We start from the raw sequence: 24,772 nt of genomic DNA on the forward strand, positions 1-24,772 counted from the left end.
GAAAAGCGCTCAATTAATAAAAGTATAAATAAACTAGCTCATTTTGAAGGACAATAACATAGAGTGTAGCCGGTGTTGAACTCAGGGAGTCGCATAATAAGAACAGCTGAAATCGACAGCATTCAGAACTATAACAATGGCCTGCTTGCTCTTCGCCACGTGGGCCATCTACACACCTTCCCCAGTGGTGACTGTATACTCAGTTGTGACCTTGATTCCATCGGTCACACCCTCTACCTGCTCGCCCTTTGATACGTCACTTTTGAATCCATATGAAGTCAATCCTTCCTCGTGCGAAAGGATAAACTCCTGGCTATCTTGTTTATCACGTTGGCTGGGTAAGTTTCTCTTCACCTGAGTATTCATTGAAGAAAGTCTGTAACTATGGCGGCTTGAGCTCCGGAGCTTAGATGAAGTCACCCACGTGGACGCGCTGAACAAAGGCTTGATTGCAGGGGCGTTAACAGCAACCATGGCAACGAACTAGAAGGAAAAACATGAGTTAATATAGTTCATAAAAATCATAATGAGGTAGGAATGCTATCGTATGATGGTGTCACTTAACTGTTTCCCTGACTGCCCAGATAGCTGCGAAATTAATCTGGTCCAGATGTGTCATTGACAGAATGCATCTCAGCAATGAGGCGACCATTACAAAAACTCCTGAGCAAAGTAATGAACCAACCATAAGTTTCCTATACAAGGTAGTCATATGATTAGTACTTGGCCCCTACTCAAATCTATTTGGGCTGTAGCAACTTACTTTGTTATGGGAAGTCTCACCCGAATAAGCATTGGAATAGGTACATAAACGAGTATTAAATCGGTTCTACATTATAGTTAGTATAGTGAACAACCAAGGGCTCCTGGTCAATTCCCCTTGTCAAAAATCAAGAAGTAAGAACGGAGATCATAACATACGTTACGTTGAAGGCAGCTAGAACTGGATAAGGTGTATAGTGTGTCGAACATTCTCCTAAACGAATATTAGAAGCAGGATCACTTAATCGGCTAACAGAGACACTTACTACCCGGATCTGGATTCACTTGCCAGTTCTTGGAGAAAGGTCGACAGTGCAAGGCAATGGTCAAAATGACGACGAAGTAGGAAACAGCACAGAAAACAGCACAAGCCCTAACGATCTTTTGCTGATAGATACCAGCCCTTTTGCACGAAAGATTAGAAGAAGAAACTTTTATGTGAAAGAAACCTTGCCGTACGTCATACGGTCATAGTAAAACAGCATAGATGCTTTCAATGACCACATAATTGTGGCGTAGCCAAACCATGCCGATATCACCAACTTCGATCCGGTCTCCATGTTACTGATATCGGTACTCGAAAAACCGGCTCTCTGCTCAGGTGTCCATCCAGTATTGTTCCCATAAATTGCCCCTATATTTTGTGAGATTGATTCTTGACGCTGACGTAATAAAAGGGGTAGTGATCTATTACCAACAAGGTACACTGGAACAATCTCAGACTGAAAATATGTCAGTTACCCACGAGTTTGTTCTCCCATAACGGTAGATAATCGTTACATACCGTCCAAAACAGCGCTGCTAAGATAATCATGTAATCATCACCGCGCCATCCTTTAAACCCCACCAGTTTCCACCGTGAAAAGAGTCTTAGGAAGACGGCTAATGTACCTATTGAAAATTCTATCCATGCCTCGGCAATGAAAGGGGATTGTGCTGGCATTGCTGTCGAATGAAAATGTACCTTGAAAAGTCTGTGAAATAAGTTAAAAACGATGACAAAAGAGTACTTTGCGAACGATCTGGTAAGTTGGCCATTCTCTTAGTGGGTTGAAGACAACTAGAAATATTTTTTCATGTAAGCTATGATCTCTTTCTATGGGCTCAGGCCTTCGCCAGGAGAAGTTGGGTTTCATCCATTTCAGTAATAACATTCAATAGCGAGGAGCTTTTTCGCTAAGTTTGTAACTAAAGAACTTGGTCAAAGTTTGAGCAAATGCTGTTGGTTTTATCCACCTTCCATTGTCAAATTGACTTGAGTACGGCATAGGGTGGTTGCTTCCCCGGTTTAACGAACGTTCTAGGCAATGGGGTTCGTCAATGCCCTACATTACAAAGTGACCAAAATAGTGGAATCCATAGATGCGCATAAACTTTAGTTCTCAAGAGTCCAAAATCCGCAATACAAAAGGTCCACCAATCCTCTCCAGGAAATATGATTGCTCAGTCACTTCGTCTTTTACGGATACTGGTTTGTGGACTAGTTTCTTGGCAATGATCCCTGTACCAAAATCAACTTCGTATTATTCGACTAACTTTCTTCAATTTCTATACGATGTCGGGAATTCGGCAAATGATTATACCCTCGGCATCCATTACTCACACTGGGAATATGCACGAATTAACGTTTCCTAGTCCAAATTACACCGAAGTACAAAAGAAAACTAATGATCAGGTATGACCCCTAATATTTGACTCAAAGTTTTGCATCGTTATAGGAATCGTATTCGGAGATTCTGGATAGTAGACACATGGCTATTTTTATTCAATCACGTAGTAATGTCACGGTCGATAACTCAGTATACATAGTTAGTCTAGTTCAAGTCTAACTTGGCTTTGTTGTCAATGCTTTAGTAAAAGCATGCTGGGTGTTCAATGAGGCGTCGGTTAAGACTTGCATAGAAAGCACGTCGAATAGCCCAAACATGGGAAGGCAGGCATCAACATGGGTTTTGTTGAAGACCCAGTTCAAGGCTGCCTGTTCATCGGTGTACCTATCATAGGAGAAATAATCTGTTAGTCACACGGTTTATTTTCAGGCATACACTTTCAACGAATTGTGTGCCGGGATGGAGATCCAAGTAGCTTACTGTTCAATACCGATCAATCGGCCATCAAGATTTTTGAATGCAAAGAGTTCAGTTTGGCCAATAGGCTTGATTTGATGGAAGTCGTCGATAGTCTTTGCTAGGAAATTCGATGCCTAGGATTGCGTATAAGTAAGCAACATCGCCCAGACCTAAGAGCAGAGCAACGTAGACTCACAGCATCTTCCTTACCCGGTAATGGGGTTAGGCTGACAGCGAAATTCACTTCAGCAACGGTAAGAACTGAGGTATATCCTAGGATACAAGCTACAATGCTAGAGGACTTCATATTTGACTTATAGATGCCAATGACATGCGTATCTTGGTAGCAGGAATATGTAGAAAAGCTTTTTGAAAATTATATATTATCTATATATAAAACGAATGAATCATAGTAGGTGCTACGTTTAATTGTCTCTTGTACCGAAATTGAGTGACCATATTTTCGGGGCACACCCTACGTAGACAAATAACGCAGTTGATCTTAAAAATTCGGCGTCATTCTCAAATTTTGGATATAAAAGTGATAGACACAATGTTACATTTCCGGCGTGTTGATCTGTGACATGACGCTTTCCTTTCTAGATGACTAACAGACCCAATTTTGATGGAAAATAACACAAATTTTGAGTTGTGCTAACGATATAGACAGTCTTCCGGTTACAGTATGCGTACGGAATAATTAATACAGACGCCTAACCACATATGAGGAAGACTTTCACTATATATGTCGGCTTTCATACCCTCGAATCTAGTCTATCTTCTGCATATAACTCACAATTTCTTTGTTATACAACTACAAAGGTTCATATTAAAAGCATCCGAAAATATGCGTTCTTTTTACACCCTAACTGCATTGACCTGGGTGGGCTCAGCAATTGCCCAGCTTCCCCAGCCCGGCTGGAAGTCATCGGACCCAGTGACTGCAGTTCTCACTCTTACGCCGCAGACTGGCAAGGATGACGCTGTATTGATCCCTTTCTTTCTACAACTCTTTATGTGAAAAAATTAGTCTAACTGGCAGCTATCTCACTAGTTGGCTGCCTACATCCAACACGGTAAAAATGTGACCACAACCGAGTGTCCTGCCAACATTGCGTTCATTTCATTCAAAGTCACTGGCAAGGATCAGTATGTGGTGATTGAAAGGTACGGAATCAGCTATAATGGAAGATGTTCTAAAAGCATTACGAGAGGGTATTCTGAATTACATACTGATATGCGAGCTAGGTACACCAACCAAACCGCCATGTTTCAGTGGGTAGCTGGGCCTCAACATACTGAGTTGGTCAAAGAGTTCCTTCCACTAGCCAACATCCTGGGTAGTGGTGTGGAATCCGACATGAATCTGTTTTAGAACTATGTCAGGTGGCATGCTCGTGTAAATCCTGAATTCTTGATAGCTGTTTAGTCCAAAACTGGAAGATTACGGACATGTTTCCATGTAAGATATCGTATTAGTTTTACTCGGCTAATGGAAGCTCCGTAGTATATACGTAATTGGACGTGACGTTATTTTGTACTAAGGAATACTATGCAAAGAGTTACTTTGGTTCCATTCTAAGGAACAGACAATAAGGAAATATGCGAGGTTCTAAAAGAAATTACAGGTGGAGAGTGCGTGAATTGGGATAGCTTTAGCTAAAAGTCCGCCTGAATCGTGTTGATACCTCCAATAGTCGACATATAGTATTCGAGGTTCTATGAAGTATTGGCGATTGGGTGGACGCAGCAGTCGTCGTTCTGCAATTTACGGAAATCTATCGTTAACCGAAGGCTAAGTCCTCCAAGAACGTGAGGGGTGCGGTGACATACTCGACGCATACGATACGGGGCAGGTAAGCGAGAGAATGGTAAGCGAGATAATATGAGGTTCTTGAGTGGCCAGATTATGAATACGAGTGTTATTGTCTCCTCAAATTTATTTGTAAACTCATTCAGATCCCTGTACTCCCAACTATGAGACCAATGTCTGTTTAGTAGAAATTGGACCAAAATTTGAGGAATGCTAATATAAGCCGAGAGCTTCGGCCCATATCTGGGGTAACCCTCCTCCACATAGTGTCACTTGTTTTGCAAACGATCGACAGTGTCTATTTGTTAGATTAGCTCTTATTGCATTTCCGAGGCATCAATTTTTCATCTCAAGCGCCTACATGCCGTCATGTAAGCTTTACGGGAGCAGAGAAGTAAGTATATATATGCCTTAGCTCTTACCTGGGTTGTTCTAATGAATACAAATTTTGTAGTGAGACCTGTTCATACATCCTACAAATCATCATGAAATTATTTAGTATCCTTACTTACACCCTGGGCTTTGCCCCAGCACTTACCTTTGCCAATGTCAACTTTCTTACTATTGTTAAGGCTCTACCTGGCAAAGAAGATGCGGTAGGTCTCTGTCTGGGTGTATTTCCATTGTATTATGGCTTTTATCACCTCATTTTTGTGACTCATTCAAACGATTCTTTACTTACGAGTATCACAGGCCGACAAATTTTTGGCTAGTACCATAGCTTCCTTCCACGAAATACGTCCTGTTGGTCAAACGGCTCTCTTTGGGATAAAGTCTTTCGATAACAAGTTTCTCGTCCTTGAACAGTAAGTCACTTCCTTGCCCGACATGATTATAAAACCCCCCTCTACAAACCCAATATCCTACATCTTTGCCTAATTATTGAACTGTTAATTACTCACTATCTTCTAAGGTATACCAGCGATGAAGCCGCGCTAGACTGGACTTATAATGCTACACACGTCGCAGCTTGCAAGCCTATGGCAGGCCTGCTCGATACATCCACGGTTTCGGTGCAATCAAATGCAAGTCCGGAAACTATCCAGAAATTCATTCAGTTCCTACGGCCTTCATCTTCCTAATCTAATTGGACTCCGAAATGGTGGTCCAGCAATCCAGCAACCTGTACATTGGACGAGGAATAAGAAGATGTCAGAGAAGTTGGTTCCATTATGGATGATATCTGTTCATCTACTCGTGCAATGTATACAGTCAAAAGATCCACCAAGGCGATCCAATTGAATTTGCCATTCTATTCCTGAACTGTTCTTGGCCATTGCGCGAAGGTTACCACAGCTTGTAATCTACTATTAATCAGCAATTCGATGAATATAGTATACAGAGCTAAGGAATTAATGAGCTTTTTGTAATTCTAACTTCTTTGTGCTGAAACCTATTTGATATCTATATTATAGAAACCATATACGACTATTAGTTTCTCTTCTTTATCTATGCTAGGTCTGGAGCTTCATGTTCAGTACAACCCACACAACCTATCGAAAGACAAGAAACTATATCTGAATCTGACCTCTTCGAGCAAGTGTTGTACTATTGAACTTGCGTCTTGTCCGCATTTTCGCTACTAACCGCGCAGTAGCTTTCGGAAGTACTTCCCCCTGATGCTGTTTTTCGTAACTTTTATAGGTGAATTCGTGAAAATGCGGCGTATTTACACTGTTCCCAGATAACAGATCCATACCTGTAGGAAAGAAAAGGGAGTGGCATGCAAAAGGCTGACACAAAAGCTGAAATGGATGTCGCCTAATGCATAGCGAGAGACCGGCATATATAAGTCGTAAATAAGGGGAAAACACCTGCAATCCTATATCGCAGAATGGTTCTACTAGCAAGCACTGAAGCGGCATAGATGGTATATGAGTCGATGAAATAGTTAACAATACTCATAATAACAAGCATCAAACCAAATCCGAATGGGACGAAAACTACAACACTACCATCCAATGAATGGAGAGTTCGTCCATGCAACGCAAAATAGGCCTACCTGGATTGTTATGGCAGAGAGCATGCAAGGCGGAAGGCGAGCTTCTGGTGGAGTAAAACCTCTACCTCTTCACAGTCTAGACATATATCTCCTGTTGTCTATGATCATGTACACGACAGCAATGATGATACCAGTTATGACTCCCCAAAAAGGAAGTCTACCGGCTCCCAGATTCCAACCTCAGCCATCTCCATACACCATCGGGAACGTGCCAAAGAGTATGAGAGTGTTCTGTATATAACAGAAGCGGACAAGGTAAACAAAAGACAATAGGCTCTCGAAAGAGCAACACCCATGACCGCGAAAATATAATCTTCAGGCGATTTGGCATTGTTTTTTTTTTAGGCCAAGATCAAGTTTACTCCATACCTACCCTAAGCATGCAGCCAAAAGTCTTTCTGCCCATCTCCATCCTGCACTCGTCCCAAGGAAACCACCTACATGTGGACCGAGTGACGGGCCTAAATTAGGATTGGCAGCATTAACATTCAGCAATATGAACAGGTAAGCTCTCTGAGAACTATTTACCAACATAGGGAGTAGATGCGAATAAATAGAGTGCAAGGCCTCACTGTTTCGCGGCGAACATATCCGATACTACTCCTCCAGCATTTGTCAACGGCCAGGAGCCCCAAGGCCACAGGAAAGAACCCGAGAACCAGAAGCGTCTAAATACCTGAGCAGCAGCACAACTAGCTGAAAAGGTAGTCAAACTAGAAGAGAGAAGAAAAAAGAGGTTTGCCTGTTGGGGGACGGAGAAGTCACTGCCGACTTAATATCTTCTATACGGTGGGCAGGATTTTCCTGGTACGCTGCATCGAAGGCTAGGGTGATATACCGTTGCTCAAAAAGATGCTTGGCATACTATATAGTAGAGATTAACTGTCTATTTTCTTACAGCCCACTTAGATGCCCAACAACACTTACGGCACACTACTTACGGCACACTTTCGGTCGAGTCCCAAGGTAGCGGTGATTTGCAAAATACCTACAATCTTAAGGCCCCGGCTAGAATTGCAATGGTAACCATGATAGAAAAGAGAAAAAGAAAAGCTTGAATAAAATCGATTAAAATAATATGAAACATCTGCTTAATGAGGTTGATGATTAATGCTCTCATGTCTACAGTTGCACACTGCTGCCGCTATATAAACGAATTGATATTCTTCGCGCTTAGAAAAATTTTTATCGAAGCGGATCGCTTACATGTTTAGATATGGAGTTGTGCAGTGGAAAGAATAACAAAGATGTAGAATATCCCGAAAGCTTGAAGTTGCCCGAAGGTTATCAGAATCACATTCAAGGGTATTTATTGTGTGGCGGAGTGGAAGATGTTAACTCAGGGCGAAAGTCCTTAAATCCGCATGGCATGTACTGTGGGATTCCACCAAATTTAGCCGCGAATCAAAAACCAGCTAGAGAATACGTTAAATGACCAGTCTCAATGCTCACGATTAAGAGTAGAAAATTCTTTAAGCGTGATTTACCACTATGTTTATTTAACAGATATACAACCCAATATCCTGCAAAGTAGCTCCTGCTATAAGCAGGAGAGTACCATCACCCACCGGGAAAATCAAAAATCGACACTTTGAATCCAACAATATTGGAAGAGTGATCTGGTGTTTCGGCCGGCGATTATCATAAACCGAAAATCTACTTCGGCAAATCAGTAATTGTTCACTCAATTGCACCGGTAAATACAAAAAGCGGAAATACCGAGCCTTTGTTGATAAGCCGAACTTCAATATACGTTTTTCGCTTCAAATGGATCTCGGTTATTTCTTGTACGTGAAGCTATACAACGTCTAATACATTTGGTGCTACAACTAGATGGATGGCCGAGGTCCGTCAATATACATATAACTATACGTCTGAATCTAAAAACAAAAATTCGAAAATTCAATTCACTTAGAGTGTTTTTCAAACCTGACGACCACCTATCACTATATTGAAAAGATGGTGACTGTACCGACTGAACAACTTCCTCCAGGATGCCCGGACTTTGACAAGCTCCCGGATTTATATGGCTGGCCACGCGAAAATGGAAATGGCTACCGCATCAGCGAGTCACTTTGTGGTACCGAGCGCCCGTTGCGCATCGTCTCACTCGGAGCAGGTGTATCTGGTATCAATTTAGCCAAGATTCTACCCGACAAAGCGAAAAATATTAGTTTGGTAATTTACGAGAAAAACCCAGAGGTTGGAGGAACTTGGTATGAGAACCAGTGAGAATTGTCCTGATAATGGAAAACACCATTAGTGATTCTATTTTGACGGTTCCTGAATAAAAACTTGCCAGATACCCAGGAGTTGCATGCGACATACCCTCGAATAATTACCAGGTAATGAATCACACCATGTTCTTAATTCCTCCATTTTTGCCCATAGCTGTGGAGCTGACGGACAAAACAGTTCACCTGGGCGAAGAAGCCTGACTGGGAGCGATTTTACTCCCACGGGGATGAAATACTACAGTATATGAAAGACGTTGTAGACACATTTGGTCTGCAGAAATACTTTGTCCTGAGCCATCAAGTCACCGGAGCATTTTGGGATGAGACTCGTGGTTTATGGGACGTGCACGTCACAAATCTCGAAACAGGAGAAAGATTTGTCGACAGTGCAGAGATATTTATTAACAATGGCGGACTTCTGAAGTGAGTGGTTTTCTGGTTTACATTTTGCTGCGTACTCACGATCGCAACACCTGACAAACTGTGAATAGCGCCTGGCGATGGCCTGATATCGAAGGACTGCACGATTTCAAAGGGCAGCTCACGCACACGGCTCGCTGGGACCCTAAGATTGATTACAAGTCAAAGTCCGTGGCAGTTATTGGAATTGGCAGTAGCGGTGTGCAGGTAATTCCATATATTGCCCCGGAGGTAACTCAACTCTATACTTGGATCCGATCACCTACCTGGATCACGGCAGGGTTTGCCCAGCAGTATGCAGGCCCGAACGGTACAAATTTCGAATGTAAGTACATAAACCGGGGCTACTCAGTGCAATTCTTAATCTCACGACGCATTAGATTCAGAAGAGCAAAAACAACACTGGGCTGCACACCCAGATGAACATCAAAAATACTGCAAGGCTATCGAGGACGAACTTAACCAGCGATTCAAATTTATCCTAAATGGCTCTCCAGAAGCCGAGCAGGCAAAGAAGTTCGCCGCCTCGCAGATGAAAGAAAAATTAGGCGGAAGAACGGATATTGAGGAGAAGCTCATCCCAACAAATTTTGGCGTGGGATGTAGGCGACCCACGGTAAGTTAAAGAAATCACGCCACATTCAATTGAGAGAATAGTCCACTAATCTTGCTTGCTTCGGAATTTACCAGCCTGGGAATGGGTTTTTGGAATCTCTGACTCGCCCGAATGTGAAGGTCTTTACCCAAATGATGAAAAAGATTACACCAGAAGGTTTCATCGACCATGAGGGAAACGAACACAAGGTCGACGTGATAATTTGTGCCACAGGGTAGGTTATCTCTCACTTAAAAAGCAAGATATTGGAAGACTGAAGTTGTCTCTTTTGTCAGTTTCGACACATCGTGGATCCCTCGTTTCCCCATTATAGCCCATGGCAAGAATGTGCAAGACGTCTTGCGTGAAAAGCTCATTTCGTATCTCTCGATCGCAATGCCCGATGGTGAGGTTTCTACTATTATTTCTTACGTATTTCTAACCCTTTCAAAGTCCCCAATTACTTTACTATTGCTGGCCCATACGGCCCTTTCGGCCATGGCTCATACATTGCTGTAAGTGAAATGCTGGTCGGTAATATCTGCGCTGTGGTCAAAAAGATGCAAAAAGAGAACGTTAAATCCGTGACCCCTCGGCGAGATATCTGTGAAAAATTCGCCGAACACGCAGATCTGTACATCCAGCGTACGGCATGGGCTGGACCATGCTCTAGCTGGTTTAAGAACGGAGATAAGAATGGGCGACTGGCCATGTGGCCAGGCTCTAGACTAACGTATTTTGACGTCATGTGGGAGCCCCGGTTTGAGGATTATCAGATCAAGTACTGGAGTGGGAACCCTTTTGGATACCTCGGTAACGGATTCGCCTTGATTGAATTCAACGGTGGTGACATCTCCTACTATTTGGGTACCGAGGAAAAGCCCGGCGGCGTTCTTCCTCCAAAGAAATCTCAGACATTGACGCACAATGGTTCTAATGGCAACGGAGTTGCGCATTAGATACAAAGCCAATTCAGAAATTGTACTAACGTCCATTTCTTGCGTGTCGTCATGGAATATGTAGAGTCTCTTTATAAGCACTACTATTCTCTGGCTCTAGGCTCTACGACTTCAAATGTGGACTTAGATAGCTTAGAAACGACAATACAAGAAAAATTTGTACTGGAAACAATAGCATCGTAATATTTCGGCGATGTTCCATCTAAGCTGAATGAAGCCCTATCACGTTAGAGGAAATTGAAAGCCGTGCTGCAAAATAGTAGGCGCGGTATATTAAAAGCCGAAAATACTCTCGAGCATTGATAAATATACTTGAGAAGTGGATAGCGAGGGTTGAAAAGTGTAGTCAAACAATTTTATATATTTCGTCTTCTTTTTTTAGGTAAATCCTCTCTGGTCGTGGCTTAAGTAGGTGAAAAATATATACCGCATCATGTTCCAGCCGGGAGAGACCCAAGTCGGTAATCGAGTCCTACACGACCTCAAACCTCTATTCAATGTGCCACCGCTCCACAACAGTATTCCACCACAGCTGGCGCACCGGTTTGATCCTGTATTCGTTGATTATTACAACAAGTACAATGCAGGACGATTGTATTTCGATGACGTTCCCATTCATGAATACCGCCAGAATCCGCTCAAATATACCATCGCATACGGCCGAGCTCAGGGGCCAGATATCTATCGCATAACAGAACAGAAATGTCCTGTGAAAGGAGGAGAAATCACGGTGCGAATTTTTGAACCAGCTCCAATATTCGAAAATGGAAATGATAGGAAACCAATGAAAAGAGCTGCCTACATCAACTTCCACGGGGGATGCTGGTTATTGGGGGGTCTAGCGTCTGACCATGACTTTTGCAAGTTCCTTGTGGATCAACTCTCTGGGCATATGGTTGTATTTGACGTTGATTATCGACTAGCACCGGAATATCCCTTCCCAATTCCCATAGAGGATAGCTGGGCAGCGTTCTGCTGGGTTCGGATTGAAAAGCCGCACTTCCCACCTAAGAGAGTAAATATGGCTGACTGTTGATTTCAGGTACGTACCCAGAAGATTGAAGAGTTCAATATAGATCCGGATCGCTTTGTTGTTGGTGGTGTATCCGCTGGTGGCCATTTGGCTAGTGTCGTCTCCCACATGTGCCGTGATGCCGCCATCCCACTACAGCTACAGGTGTTGTGTGTGCCCATCTGCGATCTACACAATACCTTTACGGAGGATGGCGAATTCGACCGTGAAAATTGTCCCTACGCATCATATAAGGAGATGGAATTTTCAGCGGGCATGACGGCAGCACGCATGTCATACTGCCATAAATACTTTCTCGGCCAGCATCGACCATCTCTATCAGATGAGGCAAGTCAATTGATAAGAAAGCCTGTCCGTCAAAGTTAGCTGATGAAGAGAACATAGGCATGGAAGGCCTCACCCATTCTGGCCCCCAATTTCAGGGACTTGGCCGCAGCATTGATTTTCACTGCCGAAATGGATCCCCTGCGTGATGAAGGCGAGGCATATGCAGCGAAGATGAGAGCTGCCGGTTCTGAGGTGGAGCTTGTTCGTATGACAGCTGCGCCGCATTCGTTTGCCATGCTGGACGGGATTCTGGAGTCCGGTAAGATGTATAATCGCAAGGTTGTGCAAACGCTACGAGAAAAGCTTTCTCAATAGTCCCTCATACGATTATTGCTTTTGTAATTAATAAGCATGGAATAGTTTCAACCAATTTCGATCTTTTCTCTAAGATAAATTAAAGCCATATTGTAAGATACCCGAGGTGCGATTACCTGAGACTTTCGTCGGCCAATGAAGAAGAATACCGAGGAAAACACAGGTAAGGACATGCAACTCCATATATTGGTATTACTTTGGGTTCCCATTCGCCCAAACTCTGAACTATATAATGGGGAGGTAACAGGCCAGCTATGAAGGTATAAATAACAAAGCGTATTGTTAATGATGAATTAGACAGTTTGCTGCTTGTTAATGTTAAGAATTTACCCCGAATTTGCCTCTTAATATATGCAAACTTTCCTTGCGTTAATCTTCTAAAAGTCTCTTACGCCAATTGATGTTAAGGCGAAGAGAGTAATTAATAATTATTTTTATATTGTAATCCCTATATTACTCACAAATAGTGACTTCATCTAGGTTCTCCTAGTGTCAAACAGTTGCTGTGCAGTTTTGGATCCCTGATTCTAGCCACGATTGATTTTAAAAGCTCCATACGTCGCCATTAGTCGAACATGGCCATGAACAGACATCGAATACTACAGCCAGTCCTAGAGTGGTCCAAATAAAGGTTTTGCTAATCATTGGTGGGACGCTATTTCAATATCCTGTTATGTTATCTTAAGATCCTTAGGCATGGAGTCACTTGATTCTCTGAAAGCGCATATTATTGGTTCAGCGACATCGGCTCAAACTGCCTTCGTCTGATGTGAAATTTCTCTTAAGGTCCTGGCGGGTCGATCGTCAACCACTACCACTAACAGCTACTAAGCTTGGTGGAAAACCGTCAAAAAAAATAAAAATCTTGGGTTTCACTTTAAACATACGAAGCACTTGCAGTATATTCGGGACCTAGGTAGCATGTCACCGGTATTTAGGCCAGATTGAATGAAAACCCAATATTTCGGTTATATTGATAAATGATATACAGCAAGGTGGCAAAAATTTGAATATAGCGCTAAATATTTGAAGACACCGAATATGACACTATACTAGATCTAGGCAATAAACTACCAGAACTAGAAGTAATTTCCCCCTATATAGGATAGTCTCACACTAGTAATTAATACTATATTCAAACATTTGTCCTCCCCACTGTAAGCTGGAATGCTTACTCGGACGTGTATAATCCGGATATCCTTGATATTGACTTTCGGGATATGTTAATCCATGTTTGGCCATTTTTCCCGCGATCACGATGGCCAATGAGACACAATGTCTTCTGGATTCTACCCCAAGCTCATCTCCTCTCCACGAATACATGACGCCTCCCCCGCACCAAACACAAAGACGATGGCCAAATGAAGTGGCGTTACAACATTTGCGTATGCGTCGGTGAGAAATTCCTCGTATTCAAGCCCATATGTCGGCTATATCTAATAAAGAAATATTATATTCAACTGTCTTATAGTTCTAGACCTCCTTATATAGAAGTTGGCTGACCCCCGTTCTACCCACTTATCTATCCTAGATACTATTATTTTTTCACCCACTTATCCTACTTGTATTGTGAAATTTGTTCCTGGCACCGAGATGGCAAATCTCACTCTTTACAATATTTACATTGCTGCCCTCGTGGCTGTGGGAGGCTTTAGCTATGGATTTGGCTTCTCTATGTTCGCCACTAGTATAGCAATGCCGGGTTTTTATAATTACTTTGGTCTTGTTGGTAAGGGCCTTCCTTGAATATATCGAGCTTCAGCCCTACTAACTCCAGCCAGAGAACAGTGACTATGCTGCAAAGTTTGTTAAACCCATCCTGATCCCGCTCAATAATACTAAAAAATTTCCCCTAGGATACTTGGTGGCGTAAATGGAGTGTTCAATTTTGGCCTTGCCATGGGTGCGCTCCTTCAAGGATGGCTCTCAGATACCTTAGGACGAAAGAAAGCACTTGCGCTGGCCGCTGCATTTGCTACAATTGGGGGAGCATTGACTGCTGGGTCTGTGGCCATTCCAATGCTCATCGTTGTTCGTTTTCCACAAGGAATTGGACTGGGCATCCTCTTGAGTCTTGTCCCAGTTTATCTTACTGAAGTTGCCCCTCCTCACAAGCGAGGCATGCTTTCGGGCTTAACAACATGGTCCTTTACAATCGGGTATTTGATGTATGTCTACTCTCAAGGCGGTGTCTCATATTTTCTACCAGCATTGATCTGGTTAACTTTTTTTCTAGCTGTGCATGGATTGGAGTCGGCGCATACTTTGCCAAAAACGAGGCGGTACAATGGAGAATGCCTATAGCTCTCTCTTGTTTCGCACCAGTGGTATTATTTTGCGGTTCTCCACTCATCCCTGGTAGGAATTTTCTTCGTCCGTCCTGTTCTTCTTAGACTTACGGATTACCAGAGTCACCACGGTTCTTAGTCCAGGTTGGCAGAAAGGAAGAGGCGTGGGGTATCCTTCAAAAAATACACCATGATCCCACCGATCCCCAGGAAACTGCAGCTCATGCTGAATTTATTCAAATTCAAAGACAAATCGAATTTGAAAGAGCGGAAGAAGTATCATATCTCAAGATGTTAACAAAGCCCTCCTGGAGAAAACGGAGTTTGCTAGCATTTTTCGTCCAGTAGGAGACCCTGTGCCCAACATCCTTAGTTATAACCTGAAGATGAAAATCAGTATATTAATGTTTTTATTCTAGGTTTGCTTCACAGTCCTCTGGTGTAAGTTTATTCTAATTTGATAAATTTCCCTTACCGCCCAACTCACAAACAATAGATCCTTGCCATTGCGAATTATATGACTTTGGTGTTCGTCGATCTGGGCATGACAGGAGTGATCCCTTTGGTTCTGTACGGTACGTTTGTCTTTATCTAATACTACTTGGGATGGTGCTAAACTAAACGTCTTGTATATAGCGGTGGCCAACTGCTTCGGTTCCATTTCTGTCACTGCTTCCGTGTTCCTAATTGATAGGGTCGGCCGCAGGACTCTATTGCGTAAGCCAACTCCTCCATCAAATAGCACTTAATATTTATGAAACCTACTAACATTTGACGCCGCCAGTCATTGGGTTTCCTATCCTCGCATGTATTTTACTTACTGAGGGGATATTACAGTGGAAATATGTTGGTACTGACAACCACGTCGGACTAGGCGCTGCTGTGGCTGTGTTATACCTCTATTTCATCGTTTTTTGCGGATGCATAGATGTCACCCAGTTTGTCTGGGCTGCCGAGATCTTTCCTACGTCAATTCGCTCAAGAGGTACCGGGATCTCAACATTTGGTTACTTCGTTGGAGCAATTACATATACAACTCCTTCCGCTGTGGCGATGAGAAACATGTGAGTGAACAACCTAACCACTGTTCGATAGAGAGGATGCTAATTGTAATAGTAAACACAATATTTTGTATCTTTACATGGGCCTTTGCATTATTTCTACGATTATCATTTATTTTTTTGTCCCGGAAACAAAACAGCTTCCGGTTGAAGAGATTGCCGCCTTATTTGGTGACAAAGTGGTTGTTCACCTTACTGCAGATGGACAGCATCTTATAGAGGAAGAAGACATCTCAGAAAAGGCCACAAATGTACAACAAATTTCAGTGGTGTAGTTAGAACGAGCGGCATGAGATCGTGTGAATATGCATGAAGAGTCCAAAGGAAGATAAGCTAGGGCATATTTTGTAGCGGAATAGGATATGAGCTATCGTATTTCAACCGGAAAGGTCTTACGTTTACTATATTCATTCATTGGTAATTGCATTTCTGTAGTCTTATGTGCAAACTCGATATATCTAGTCATACTTCAAAGAAAGCGTAAACAAGTAACGCTATGATATGGCATCTCGTGGTGGTGATACTTTTTACTGGCTAAAGAACTTGTAATTTGCATTATTAGGCAGTTCCACTCCATTAACCGGGAAGCCTCACTCTCTCCCCTACCCCCTTTTTTGTATGGAATGGTGTCAGGGTGATTACCTTGCGAAGGATTGAAAGCCCCGAAAACCGTCCCCGTTCCCGAATTATTTCGGAATGAGAGACTTAGCTGGACGCAATTACCGCAATGAGATAGCGTGGACATGACTCGAAAAGTTAGCCGGATTGACTAATTCCAGCGTATCGTAATTGTAACCTTTGCGCAGTGTATTTTAAACTCCGAGGTCGATTTTGCATATTGTTATTTGATGGCCGTGGTCGGAGCTGTGGATCATAAACTAATATTTCCAAATCCCAAAATTTCGTCAATCCCGGTAAATCTCTACCCCATTACTCGCAGACAATAAGCCACTCAAACCCTTCCATAAAGAAACAAACAAGTGAGGAAGTAAAAAGAAAGACCGAAAGGTCGATCTTAGAAATATGCCAGGTACGCTATGCCGCATGACCAACGCCTCTAAGTTCTAGGGAGAGGTTCAATAGAAATGGAGTGTACGAATCATAAAACACCTTTAGAATCTCAAAAGCAAGGAGGTCTCAAATATCTCACGTGTTTATTATGCGCTATGACTAATAGGAACACCAGGATTCAGCATCTCCTGGCTACTATCCAGAATATCTCCAACTCGACCAGGAGAATCCCCAGCAACATGAACCAACGGTATGTCATCAGTATCAGACTTCCAGTAAAGGGAAACACCCTTAGGCAATTTAAAACTGTCTCGAGATGGAGTCAAATTGGATACGCGGGAACTCTTGGGTTTCCGACCTCGACTGGATGACACGGAGGTAGCTCCGTTACGTAGCAAGTGGAACAAGGGTACCAATGTTGAAAGGCTCCCTGCAATAATTCCCACACCGGATTCAATGATGAATAACACAATAAAAAGGTAGGAATTGTCTAAGAGTTAGAGATTTGGGTTAGAGAGAGTGAATGCAGTTTTGGAGGGCAACCCGTGGAAATTGAAACGAGAAATCATCACTCACAGAGAACTTCATTGCTTTTATACATGGAGATGAATGGTAGTCGCACAATCGATGATACACATACACTATATCCCACGTATATTTAGTATTGGCTGCCAGAAAGAAATAGTAGGAGAGGGAACGTACACTCCACCTAGACTTAAGATCACACACAGTCCAATTTTCACTAGCCTCTTCATCTGCAGCTTCCAAACAAGAAATATAGGCAGTATTCCAAGGCACAGATCACAAGCTGCTCCAATGGAGCCGTAAACATAGAACATGACTATCACCGGATCCACAGGGATACAGCTGCCTTTGCCATCCCGGAGCCAGAACTCTTGAACAGGTTGACATTGTAATGTCATTAACAGCCAAATAACAACCCCGAAGACAACCGTAGTGGCCATTACCAGATATAGGATAACGCGATGCCAGCGGTGGATGGTCACACGCAGGAGGCTAATGGCAATTGACAGCTTCATGAGGATACAGCTGAAAATGTACATCGGTTGGGCTAGCCACCAGCACTTGGTGGATAGTAAGCAATGTATAAGAGGAAATGGTGTAGGAATCTCCTACCAAAAGGCACTTCGTAATGTCTTCGCTGCTGGTAAAGTCCTCTAGTTTCCTCCCAACACCATGGAGACTCCCTACGATAGCGCAGATAGCAAAACCAGAGTTAAAAACCTAGGTAAAACAGTAGTTAGTGGATATCCTTGCCTTTGCGAGTAACTCAACAAACCACAGCGATAGTCATGATAGAATCATCCCACCCAAACGCCCTGATGAGACGGAACCGAACGAAACATCTCAAGGAAACGATAATCAATGGGAGACTCAAAAATATGATCGAAACAGTGAAGATTATCCTACTGCGAGCTGCAGCTGTGTCATGAAGGTCTTGCATTGTAGATAATGGGTATATCGCAAGCACCCGGTCAAGTTACCAGGATCTAAGGTTTGTAGTACAATGATTAAGCAAGAAGGTAGGAGGTATCAGATAGAGGATCCCGGTCTAGTCCTCGCATTCTGAGCCCCTTGTGGAAATATAAATAGGAGTAAAACTTGACAAAAAGTGGGGCGTGGATTTCGCCACAGTTATACCAAGTATACCAAACCCTTCATCGGTGAGATTGTGGGGAAAGTATGGGGAAAGTATGGGGAATTGGTTATAGTGAGACGGATAGTTCTGAAATATTGGACCCATCAAGCTACTGCTCAATCCCGCAGCCGTGCCAATCATCACTAAACTGCGGCGTTCAAAAAATTTTCTCATGAGGACCAATCGTGAAGTCCCGTGTAGATCCTAGGTGTTTACCGAAACACTATTCCACGGTGTACTGATCGGGTGTGATTGATAGCGGCGATAAAGCGATTTGACTAGTGCGCTTTGCAGTCCCTAGCATTACTGGGATAATAAGAAACGGATTGAGATGCCCCATGAAAACCCTAGAGTGCCATTAATCTTCACGGACACTTTGGTGGCCCATAACGAAGTATGGCTTTATTAATAACAGACATGATTCTTGAAGCTAATTACTTATGCCGAAAGCATTTACCATGTTTGTCTTATGGAGCTCTATGTTTTTCCCGAGCTTTCCAAATTAGGTTTTTTTAAAGTAGGTCCCCACCACAGCATAGTCAATGAGAATCCCTAACTCTCACTATGAACCGGAAATAGTATGAACTGTTAGGTCTAATAAATAGAACTAAGAGTATCCTAGTATTTTTACTAGAACTTTAAAATCCCTATAAAACTAAAAATAATATAAATATCAATTATTTATATAATTAGCCAAATAATACTAGAAGCTATTATTACAAGCAGATTTAGTAAAATCAGTAAGTATATCAGAGTATTCATTAAGTGCTTATTAAGTTTTTTTTTTCAGTTTTTTAGTCTTTTAGTAAGTGTTTTGTTAGTCAGGCTTAGCATAAAGTAGCACTGCGTTGCGAATATTAGTGTCGCACATATTTGACACAGGGGTAACAGGTGACTATTTAAGGGTGCATTGTCTAATTTTCATCTTACAACCAGCCTTATACAGACATACACTCGTTGCCACCCTGCCACAAATTCTCCCACATAGACGATTTCCTTGCCAAAAACATTTTTGCACCAGTCCCGATCCGTCGTTAGTCGTGTGACTGCGGAAAAGCGCATCACTTAAGCTCTTAACCATCCGTCTCGGTCCGCCACTGTGACCAGCAGTGCTACTGCGACCATCGTCATCCATCCTTTCGTGGACGGGGCTTTTCTCGAGAGATCTGCACGATCAATCTCACCTTCACAACAATCGCAACCATGCTCCGCCAAATCCAATCCACTGCACCCCTTTCCCGGTGTGCTCGCGTGGCAAGACTGCCGCGCGCATTCTCCACGACGTCGCCAATCCTCAACACCGCCACTGCCAACGAATTACCAGTACGGAAACCTGTTGGCGCATTTCGCGGGGGGTAAGAGTTTTAGCCTATACCCAAAAAAAATTACGTGCAAATCTAATTGCTTTTCCTCTCATTCAGAGCATTCGGCTTCCTCCTCGGCTCCGTGGCTGCCGGCGCATCTGTCTATTACTACGTGTTGAAGGAATACAGAGTATCCAACGAGATGTTGACGGATGATATCTACGTACGTTACTGTATTTGATTACAGTTTCGCGAGTGGACCGATCGCATTTCCCTTTTATATAAATAGACATCTTATTCGATATGGCCTGCCCCGACAGGTGTTCTCTTTTTTAACATCTTTTTTATCCCTTTTTGTGCCGCTCTGGTTGCTTTTGATATGACTGTCATTCTCATTCCTAAATCTGCACGAGCTAACGTGTGTTGGTTATGCGCCATTCTCATGTTTAGGCCTTGCAATCTGCTTCCCAGAAATTGAACAGTTACATTACCGAGATGGAAACGAAGCTGGATGATTTGCAGAAGAAGAAGTGAGCAACGATGAACAGGAAGAGATGAACAGGAAGAGAAGGTAGAAAATTGGATGGTTGAAGCAAGGATGGGTGTTGAATAAAGGAATCTTACCTCAGTCCGGCTTTCGACTGCTCGTTTTGTATTTATATGAGACTGCATATTTGGCGCTACTGAATTTCATGGGCCGTTAATTGTACAAAATTTTTTCTTCGTTTTACTTCGAAATTTCTTCACTATGTAATTTCGAAATATGTAATATACTGGATAATAACAATGACATGCGTCATAGTGCAAACAATGCAAACACACAACCAAAGTCAATGTTGCCGCCAACCCAACATCATCACCTCAACATCTCCCCAAGTAATAAAACCTACGGCCACCAACATGCCGCTCGTCGAAGTCCTCACAACCTCCAAATCCCACACAACACCTGGCTGGGCGTACGTGCCCGAAACCAGCATCCGCTCATCCCAAACCACCAAATCCTCGACCGGACGCAAACGCAACATCCGCGAACCGGGGGGCCGTGGCGCGAATCTAACCTCGCGGCAAAACCATGCGATAATCCGACACTTGGCGGAACTCGACCGCGAGAATCATCGCGAGAACGTACACATTGCAGTACCCGTGCGCAAGGATGCAGTTCAGCGCGACAACGGGCGGACGGCGCGCCCCAAGACAACGAGTAATGTACGCCGCATTTTGCAGAGTCAGAAGACCTTCAAGAATTATCTGGACGACGAAGAGGCTGCGCTATCCCATCAGGCTAGTGTCTCGGGGACGGGGAGTAGGCCGACGGGGATTGTGGGTGGTGGTGCTGCCACTGTCGTGTCAAAAGTCGCCAAGGTCGCTGCGAGACGGAGTGTGACGCCTATCACTAAACTCGTGCCGCAGGAGGTAGTGTTGTCGGAGAGGCAGAAGCGGGCCAAGGCACGGAAATCACTCTCGAAGGATTCGGGGCCAGCGGGGAAGGAGAAGGAGAAGGAGAAGGAGAAGGAGAAGGAGAAGGAGAAGGAGAAGGCGGACGCGAATGAGACCGAGCCAAAAACAGACCCAGTTCCGAAAACAGAAGATGCCGACGCAATGCAGCTCGACACGCCCGTCCCCGAACCGATTAAAGGAATCATCAAGACGACACACGACAGCGACCCGCTCCTCAAATCATACATCCCACTCCCACCTTCTGATCGATTGATGGCGGCTCTCCTCGCCGAACCGGCGCTCACGTACAACGCGGCGCGAGCAAGGCCGTCGAGTTCAGGGAAGCCGCCGCGGTATTTTTGCACGATATGCGGGTATTGGGGGAAGATCAAGTGTAGGAATTGCGGGGTGCGTACGTGTGGGCTGGATTGTTATAAAGTGCATGAGGATTCGAGGTGTGGTGCTTTTTTCTAAGCTCTTTTCTAATGCGTGGGTTAATATTATTGGAGTTTTGAGGCCTGTTTGTAGATACCCCTTAGTACTGAATATACTGCATAGATATTCGATAATCATACTTGTCTGCATATGCTACTAATTGTCTCCAACATCTATTTGATATCCGGGAATACCTAGCATTACACTCTCAATGATATCTTATCTTACTGGTACATATGTGAGTAGTGCTATTATTACGGTGACGGCGGGTCTTGGTGCTTAAATACAATATATTGCTGAACTAATAATTCAGTTTGATCCCCATCCTCTTCTCACTCTCCCTAGTCTCAAACATAACCTGCACACCGACAAAAAGCGCCGCACAAGCACCCAACGAGAAGACCAAGCCAACCCAAGAATCAAAGATGCCCGCTACCAACCCCTTCACCCCATCAAGTCCCAGAGCAAACCCCACCAGGTTACCAATCATCAGTAGCAGGATATTTCTCACCGCCCCAATACCGCAAATCACGCGATATGTTGTTGGACGAGAACGCCATTTCGATGCTGGGAACAATAGAGAGCCGATGATTTCCGGCAGGACGAAGAATGTGATGAGCCATCCCCACATGAGTAGTCGCAGGTTGATGTCGTGCCATACGGCGACGAAGGTGAAGACGACGAGTTGGTTGATGACGCCGCGTGCGCGAGAGAGGAGTGACTTTGCGGTGGGGGATGGTTGGGTTGCGGGGGATGGCTTGGTGGTGCGAGGATTTCCGGTACCGCCCAAGGGGATGTAGAGATATCGTACCACCCAGCGGTTGTAGGACCGATGCCACGAACGCCAGAAGGCAAGGACGGAGTAGTTGTTTGACATGCATCGGACCATATTTTCTGGTGGATCGATCCCGTCGATTAATGCCCACAGTCGGAAAAAGCGCCACGGGATTAAGAGTTTGAGCCAAATGATGTGCAGGTTAAAGTAGCCTAGCATGCTGAGCTGGCCGGCCGTGTAGGTTGACCAGTCGGTCGTGGATTTCGATATGGCGACTGCGTAGATGAAATGTAGGACGAGCTCCATGCACAGCACAATGAGGGAGAATCGGATGCCATACAACACAATCCGAGCGCGAGTGAGAGCAGGAGACGGATACCGCTGTTGAGATACATAGTCGTTGAAGGTGACAATTGGTCCAGATAGGTAGAGAGGCGAGTAGAGCACATATGCAGTGTAGTTTAATGCATTGTAAGCTGATGGATCCGCCGGCACAGAGACACGATCCCGTTCGGATAACGAGGCGGGATCGAGTTGTTTCTTCTTAGGGGAGTAAGCAAAGCCCAAATCTTGGGGAGGGGAATAGAACCTACCTCAATTGGACTTCCTGATCTGTAATCCAGGCTCCAATAATAGTCCATGTTGAAGCTAATCAGACGTAGAATGGTGAATTTGAAAAGAATCTGCCACCGAGCCATCAATCCACCGAAGCCGTCCAAGAATTCCGCCCATTCAACTAGAGTAGGGGTCTTATCTCCAGCTAAAACTTCCGGTGAGACAAATAGTTTGGCGATGTTGGCTAACGGGTAGCCATCGCACAATTCGTTTGCAAATAGAACCACCAGATTGAAAATCCACGTTGCAGCCGGAATATAAGACCGAGGGAGGTCCTTGGCGATTTTATAATTGATGTATAAGATGAAAAATATTTTGAAAACAGAGATGCCATGCAAGCCAATGAGAAACAAAATGGCAAAACCGAAATCAAACACCGTGCGCTGTTTCAGACGAGCATCCGCTGCGGCGGCGATATGTGCGAACTGTTTTTGCCCTTCTTGAGATTTGTGTGTCTCGATTGAGTTGAAACGGTTATAAATCCGACGAAGAATCGGCTGCACAGCCAGCAGAATCAATAGATAGGGCATGTTGTCACGAAAACTGGCATATTGAAGATCTGAATTGTCCTGATCACGCCTCAAACTCAGCACACCGAATATCTAGCACACCAATAACAAACAGGCCGAACGTACCACTTTACGTCCAGGGATCCATCCAGGAGAAAGCAAACGAGCATAAGTAGAGTAAGTAGGATGGCTCTCTGGGCATAGTCAGTAGTCGGACACTATTCACTGCTTCATTCACCAGACCTTGCGACACATCGATAACCGTCTTGAACATCATCGGCACAACCGTGAGGAAGACGAGATAATAAACATAAAACTCTGGGGTGTTCCATTTGGACGGCTGAGCGCCAGCAGCGATTTCCTGAGCGCGACCATCTTTACTATCGGAAACAGCTTTGACGGGGGTGCTGGAGGAGACGGTGAGGCGAGTGTCGAGCGTGTCGAGAGAGTAGAGCCTCCGCAGAAACTGTAGGAGACTCGTCATGGCGCCAGCATTGCGTTGGTTAGTTGACTAGTTGATTAGAGTGAGGAAGTTGAAAAGGAGGGAGTTACCACAAAGTGTGCCTGGCCGAGGCTGACAGTGGGTCCCCTCCCCCCCCCACAGTTCCGTAAAACCTAAACCCTTTTGGCGGAGAGCAAGCGCGCGGTAATCTCATACATATTGAAACTAGCGCATTATTTTGAAATCAAACCTATGAACAGTCAAGTCGTTGTATTTTGACCAGTTGTCAGCCGTTTCCATCATTTGTTTCAAACATCCATGATTGTCTCCCACCGCAGGGATGCAGCACCAATAAGAGTAGAAGTCTTGGTGATTTGAATTCCTTTTTTTGGCTAGTTCTCGCATAGTCAAGCATGATGTACCAAAGCATTGAACATATATCCCTTTCAAGCCACTGAATGTCGGGTAGTGAGGCCGGAGATGAAGACATATATTTAGGTTCCCGGAAGGGATAAAAAGATGATATCTTGGTCAGCCTCAACAAACTTCTCCTACAAATGACGCAAATCGTGGATCTTGGCCTGGCCATTTCTGTGAAACAAGAAATGCTTGAGGAAACTCATCATCAGGTTGGCTTTGCTGTAAAAGTAATTGGTTGCTTTCCATGATGAACGCAAACTCAGACAAATCAGTCCGATATTTC

General features: G+C 43.9%; 11 protein-coding genes across 11 annotated transcripts; 7 read left to right on the forward strand and 4 right to left on the reverse strand.

Annotated features, from left to right (window-relative positions):
• Positions 1-168: 168 nt before the first annotated feature.
• BGW36DRAFT_421383 (uncharacterized protein) lies at positions 169-1,705 on the reverse strand (the record flags this gene model as incomplete). The annotated part of the gene is made up of 8 exons (XM_046219558.1): positions 169-483; positions 578-695; positions 764-829; positions 922-976; positions 1,029-1,165; positions 1,222-1,396; positions 1,457-1,484; positions 1,547-1,705. 8 exons carry the CDS (start codon positions 1,703-1,705, stop codon positions 169-171), a joined length of 1,053 nt encoding a protein of 350 aa, XP_046077409.1.
• Positions 1,706-2,587: 882 nt separating this feature from the next.
• Positions 2,588-3,138, reverse strand: BGW36DRAFT_353240 (uncharacterized protein; the record flags this gene model as incomplete). The annotated part of the gene is made up of 3 exons (XM_046213414.1): positions 2,588-2,756; positions 2,853-2,965; positions 3,028-3,138. 3 exons carry the CDS (start codon positions 3,136-3,138, stop codon positions 2,588-2,590), a joined length of 393 nt encoding a protein of 130 aa, XP_046077410.1.
• A 540-nt stretch (positions 3,139-3,678) lies between these two features.
• BGW36DRAFT_421385 (uncharacterized protein) lies at positions 3,679-4,206 on the forward strand (the record flags this gene model as incomplete). The annotated part of the gene is made up of 3 exons (XM_046219559.1): positions 3,679-3,816; positions 3,886-3,998; positions 4,080-4,206. The coding sequence occupies 3 exons, from the start codon at positions 3,679-3,681 to the stop codon at positions 4,204-4,206; spliced, it is 378 nt and encodes a 125-aa protein (XP_046077411.1).
• A 923-nt stretch (positions 4,207-5,129) lies between these two features.
• BGW36DRAFT_421386 (uncharacterized protein) lies at positions 5,130-5,726 on the forward strand (the record flags this gene model as incomplete). The annotated part of the gene is made up of 3 exons (XM_046219560.1): positions 5,130-5,240; positions 5,338-5,450; positions 5,558-5,726. The coding sequence occupies 3 exons, from the start codon at positions 5,130-5,132 to the stop codon at positions 5,724-5,726; spliced, it is 393 nt and encodes a 130-aa protein (XP_046077412.1).
• Positions 5,727-8,605: 2,879 nt separating this feature from the next.
• Positions 8,606-10,857, forward strand: BGW36DRAFT_421387 (FAD/NAD-P-binding domain-containing protein; the record flags this gene model as incomplete). The annotated part of the gene is made up of 8 exons (XM_046219561.1): positions 8,606-8,874; positions 8,949-8,991; positions 9,062-9,306; positions 9,375-9,628; positions 9,684-9,919; positions 9,994-10,133; positions 10,195-10,304; positions 10,352-10,857. The coding sequence occupies 8 exons, from the start codon at positions 8,606-8,608 to the stop codon at positions 10,855-10,857; spliced, it is 1,803 nt and encodes a 600-aa protein (XP_046077413.1).
• A 433-nt stretch (positions 10,858-11,290) lies between these two features.
• BGW36DRAFT_392565 (putative esterase) lies at positions 11,291-12,532 on the forward strand (the record flags this gene model as incomplete). The annotated part of the gene is made up of 3 exons (XM_046217712.1): positions 11,291-11,872; positions 11,900-12,217; positions 12,275-12,532. 3 exons carry the CDS (start codon positions 11,291-11,293, stop codon positions 12,530-12,532), a joined length of 1,158 nt encoding a protein of 385 aa, XP_046077414.1.
• Positions 12,533-14,125: 1,593 nt separating this feature from the next.
• On the forward strand, positions 14,126-16,156 carry BGW36DRAFT_421389 (general substrate transporter; the record flags this gene model as incomplete). Its single annotated transcript, XM_046219562.1, has 10 exons — positions 14,126-14,261; positions 14,314-14,335; positions 14,389-14,700; positions 14,769-14,890; positions 14,942-15,164; positions 15,240-15,261; positions 15,317-15,395; positions 15,457-15,537; positions 15,605-15,884; positions 15,937-16,156. 10 exons carry the CDS (start codon positions 14,126-14,128, stop codon positions 16,154-16,156), a joined length of 1,497 nt encoding a protein of 498 aa, XP_046077415.1.
• Positions 16,157-17,038: 882 nt separating this feature from the next.
• BGW36DRAFT_331747 (uncharacterized protein) lies at positions 17,039-18,599 on the reverse strand (the record flags this gene model as incomplete). Its single annotated transcript, XM_046212837.1, has 5 exons — positions 18,193-18,599; positions 18,030-18,137; positions 17,595-17,977; positions 17,469-17,533; positions 17,039-17,382 (listed from the first exon to the last, which is right to left on the reverse strand). Exons 1-5 carry the CDS (start codon positions 18,355-18,357, stop codon positions 17,039-17,041), a joined length of 1,065 nt encoding a protein of 354 aa, XP_046077416.1. The 5' UTR covers positions 18,358-18,599.
• Positions 18,600-19,812: 1,213 nt separating this feature from the next.
• Positions 19,813-20,390, forward strand: BGW36DRAFT_268491 (uncharacterized protein; the record flags this gene model as incomplete). The annotated part of the gene is made up of 3 exons (XM_046210136.1): positions 19,813-19,907; positions 19,974-20,079; positions 20,307-20,390. Coding segments are annotated over 3 exons (285 nt in total), but the record flags the coding sequence as incomplete, so codon positions are not given.
• Positions 20,391-20,756: 366 nt separating this feature from the next.
• Positions 20,757-21,767, forward strand: BGW36DRAFT_285153 (uncharacterized protein; the record flags this gene model as incomplete). The annotated part of the gene is made up of 2 exons (XM_046210293.1): positions 20,757-21,257; positions 21,360-21,767. The coding sequence occupies 2 exons, from the start codon at positions 20,757-20,759 to the stop codon at positions 21,765-21,767; spliced, it is 909 nt and encodes a 302-aa protein (XP_046077418.1).
• A 262-nt stretch (positions 21,768-22,029) lies between these two features.
• BGW36DRAFT_353248 (putative glycerol:H+ symporter) lies at positions 22,030-24,111 on the reverse strand (the record flags this gene model as incomplete). Its single annotated transcript, XM_046213415.1, has 4 exons — positions 22,030-23,043; positions 23,097-23,720; positions 23,754-23,821; positions 23,871-24,111. 4 exons carry the CDS (start codon positions 24,109-24,111, stop codon positions 22,030-22,032), a joined length of 1,947 nt encoding a protein of 648 aa, XP_046077419.1.
• Positions 24,112-24,772: the final 661 nt, after the last annotated feature.

The sequence above is a fragment of the Talaromyces proteolyticus genome, assembly GCF_021365285.1.
Source record: "Talaromyces proteolyticus strain PMI_201 chromosome Unknown BGW36scaffold_1, whole genome shotgun sequence".
Classification (NCBI taxonomy): domain Eukaryota; kingdom Fungi; phylum Ascomycota; class Eurotiomycetes; order Eurotiales; family Trichocomaceae; genus Talaromyces; species Talaromyces proteolyticus.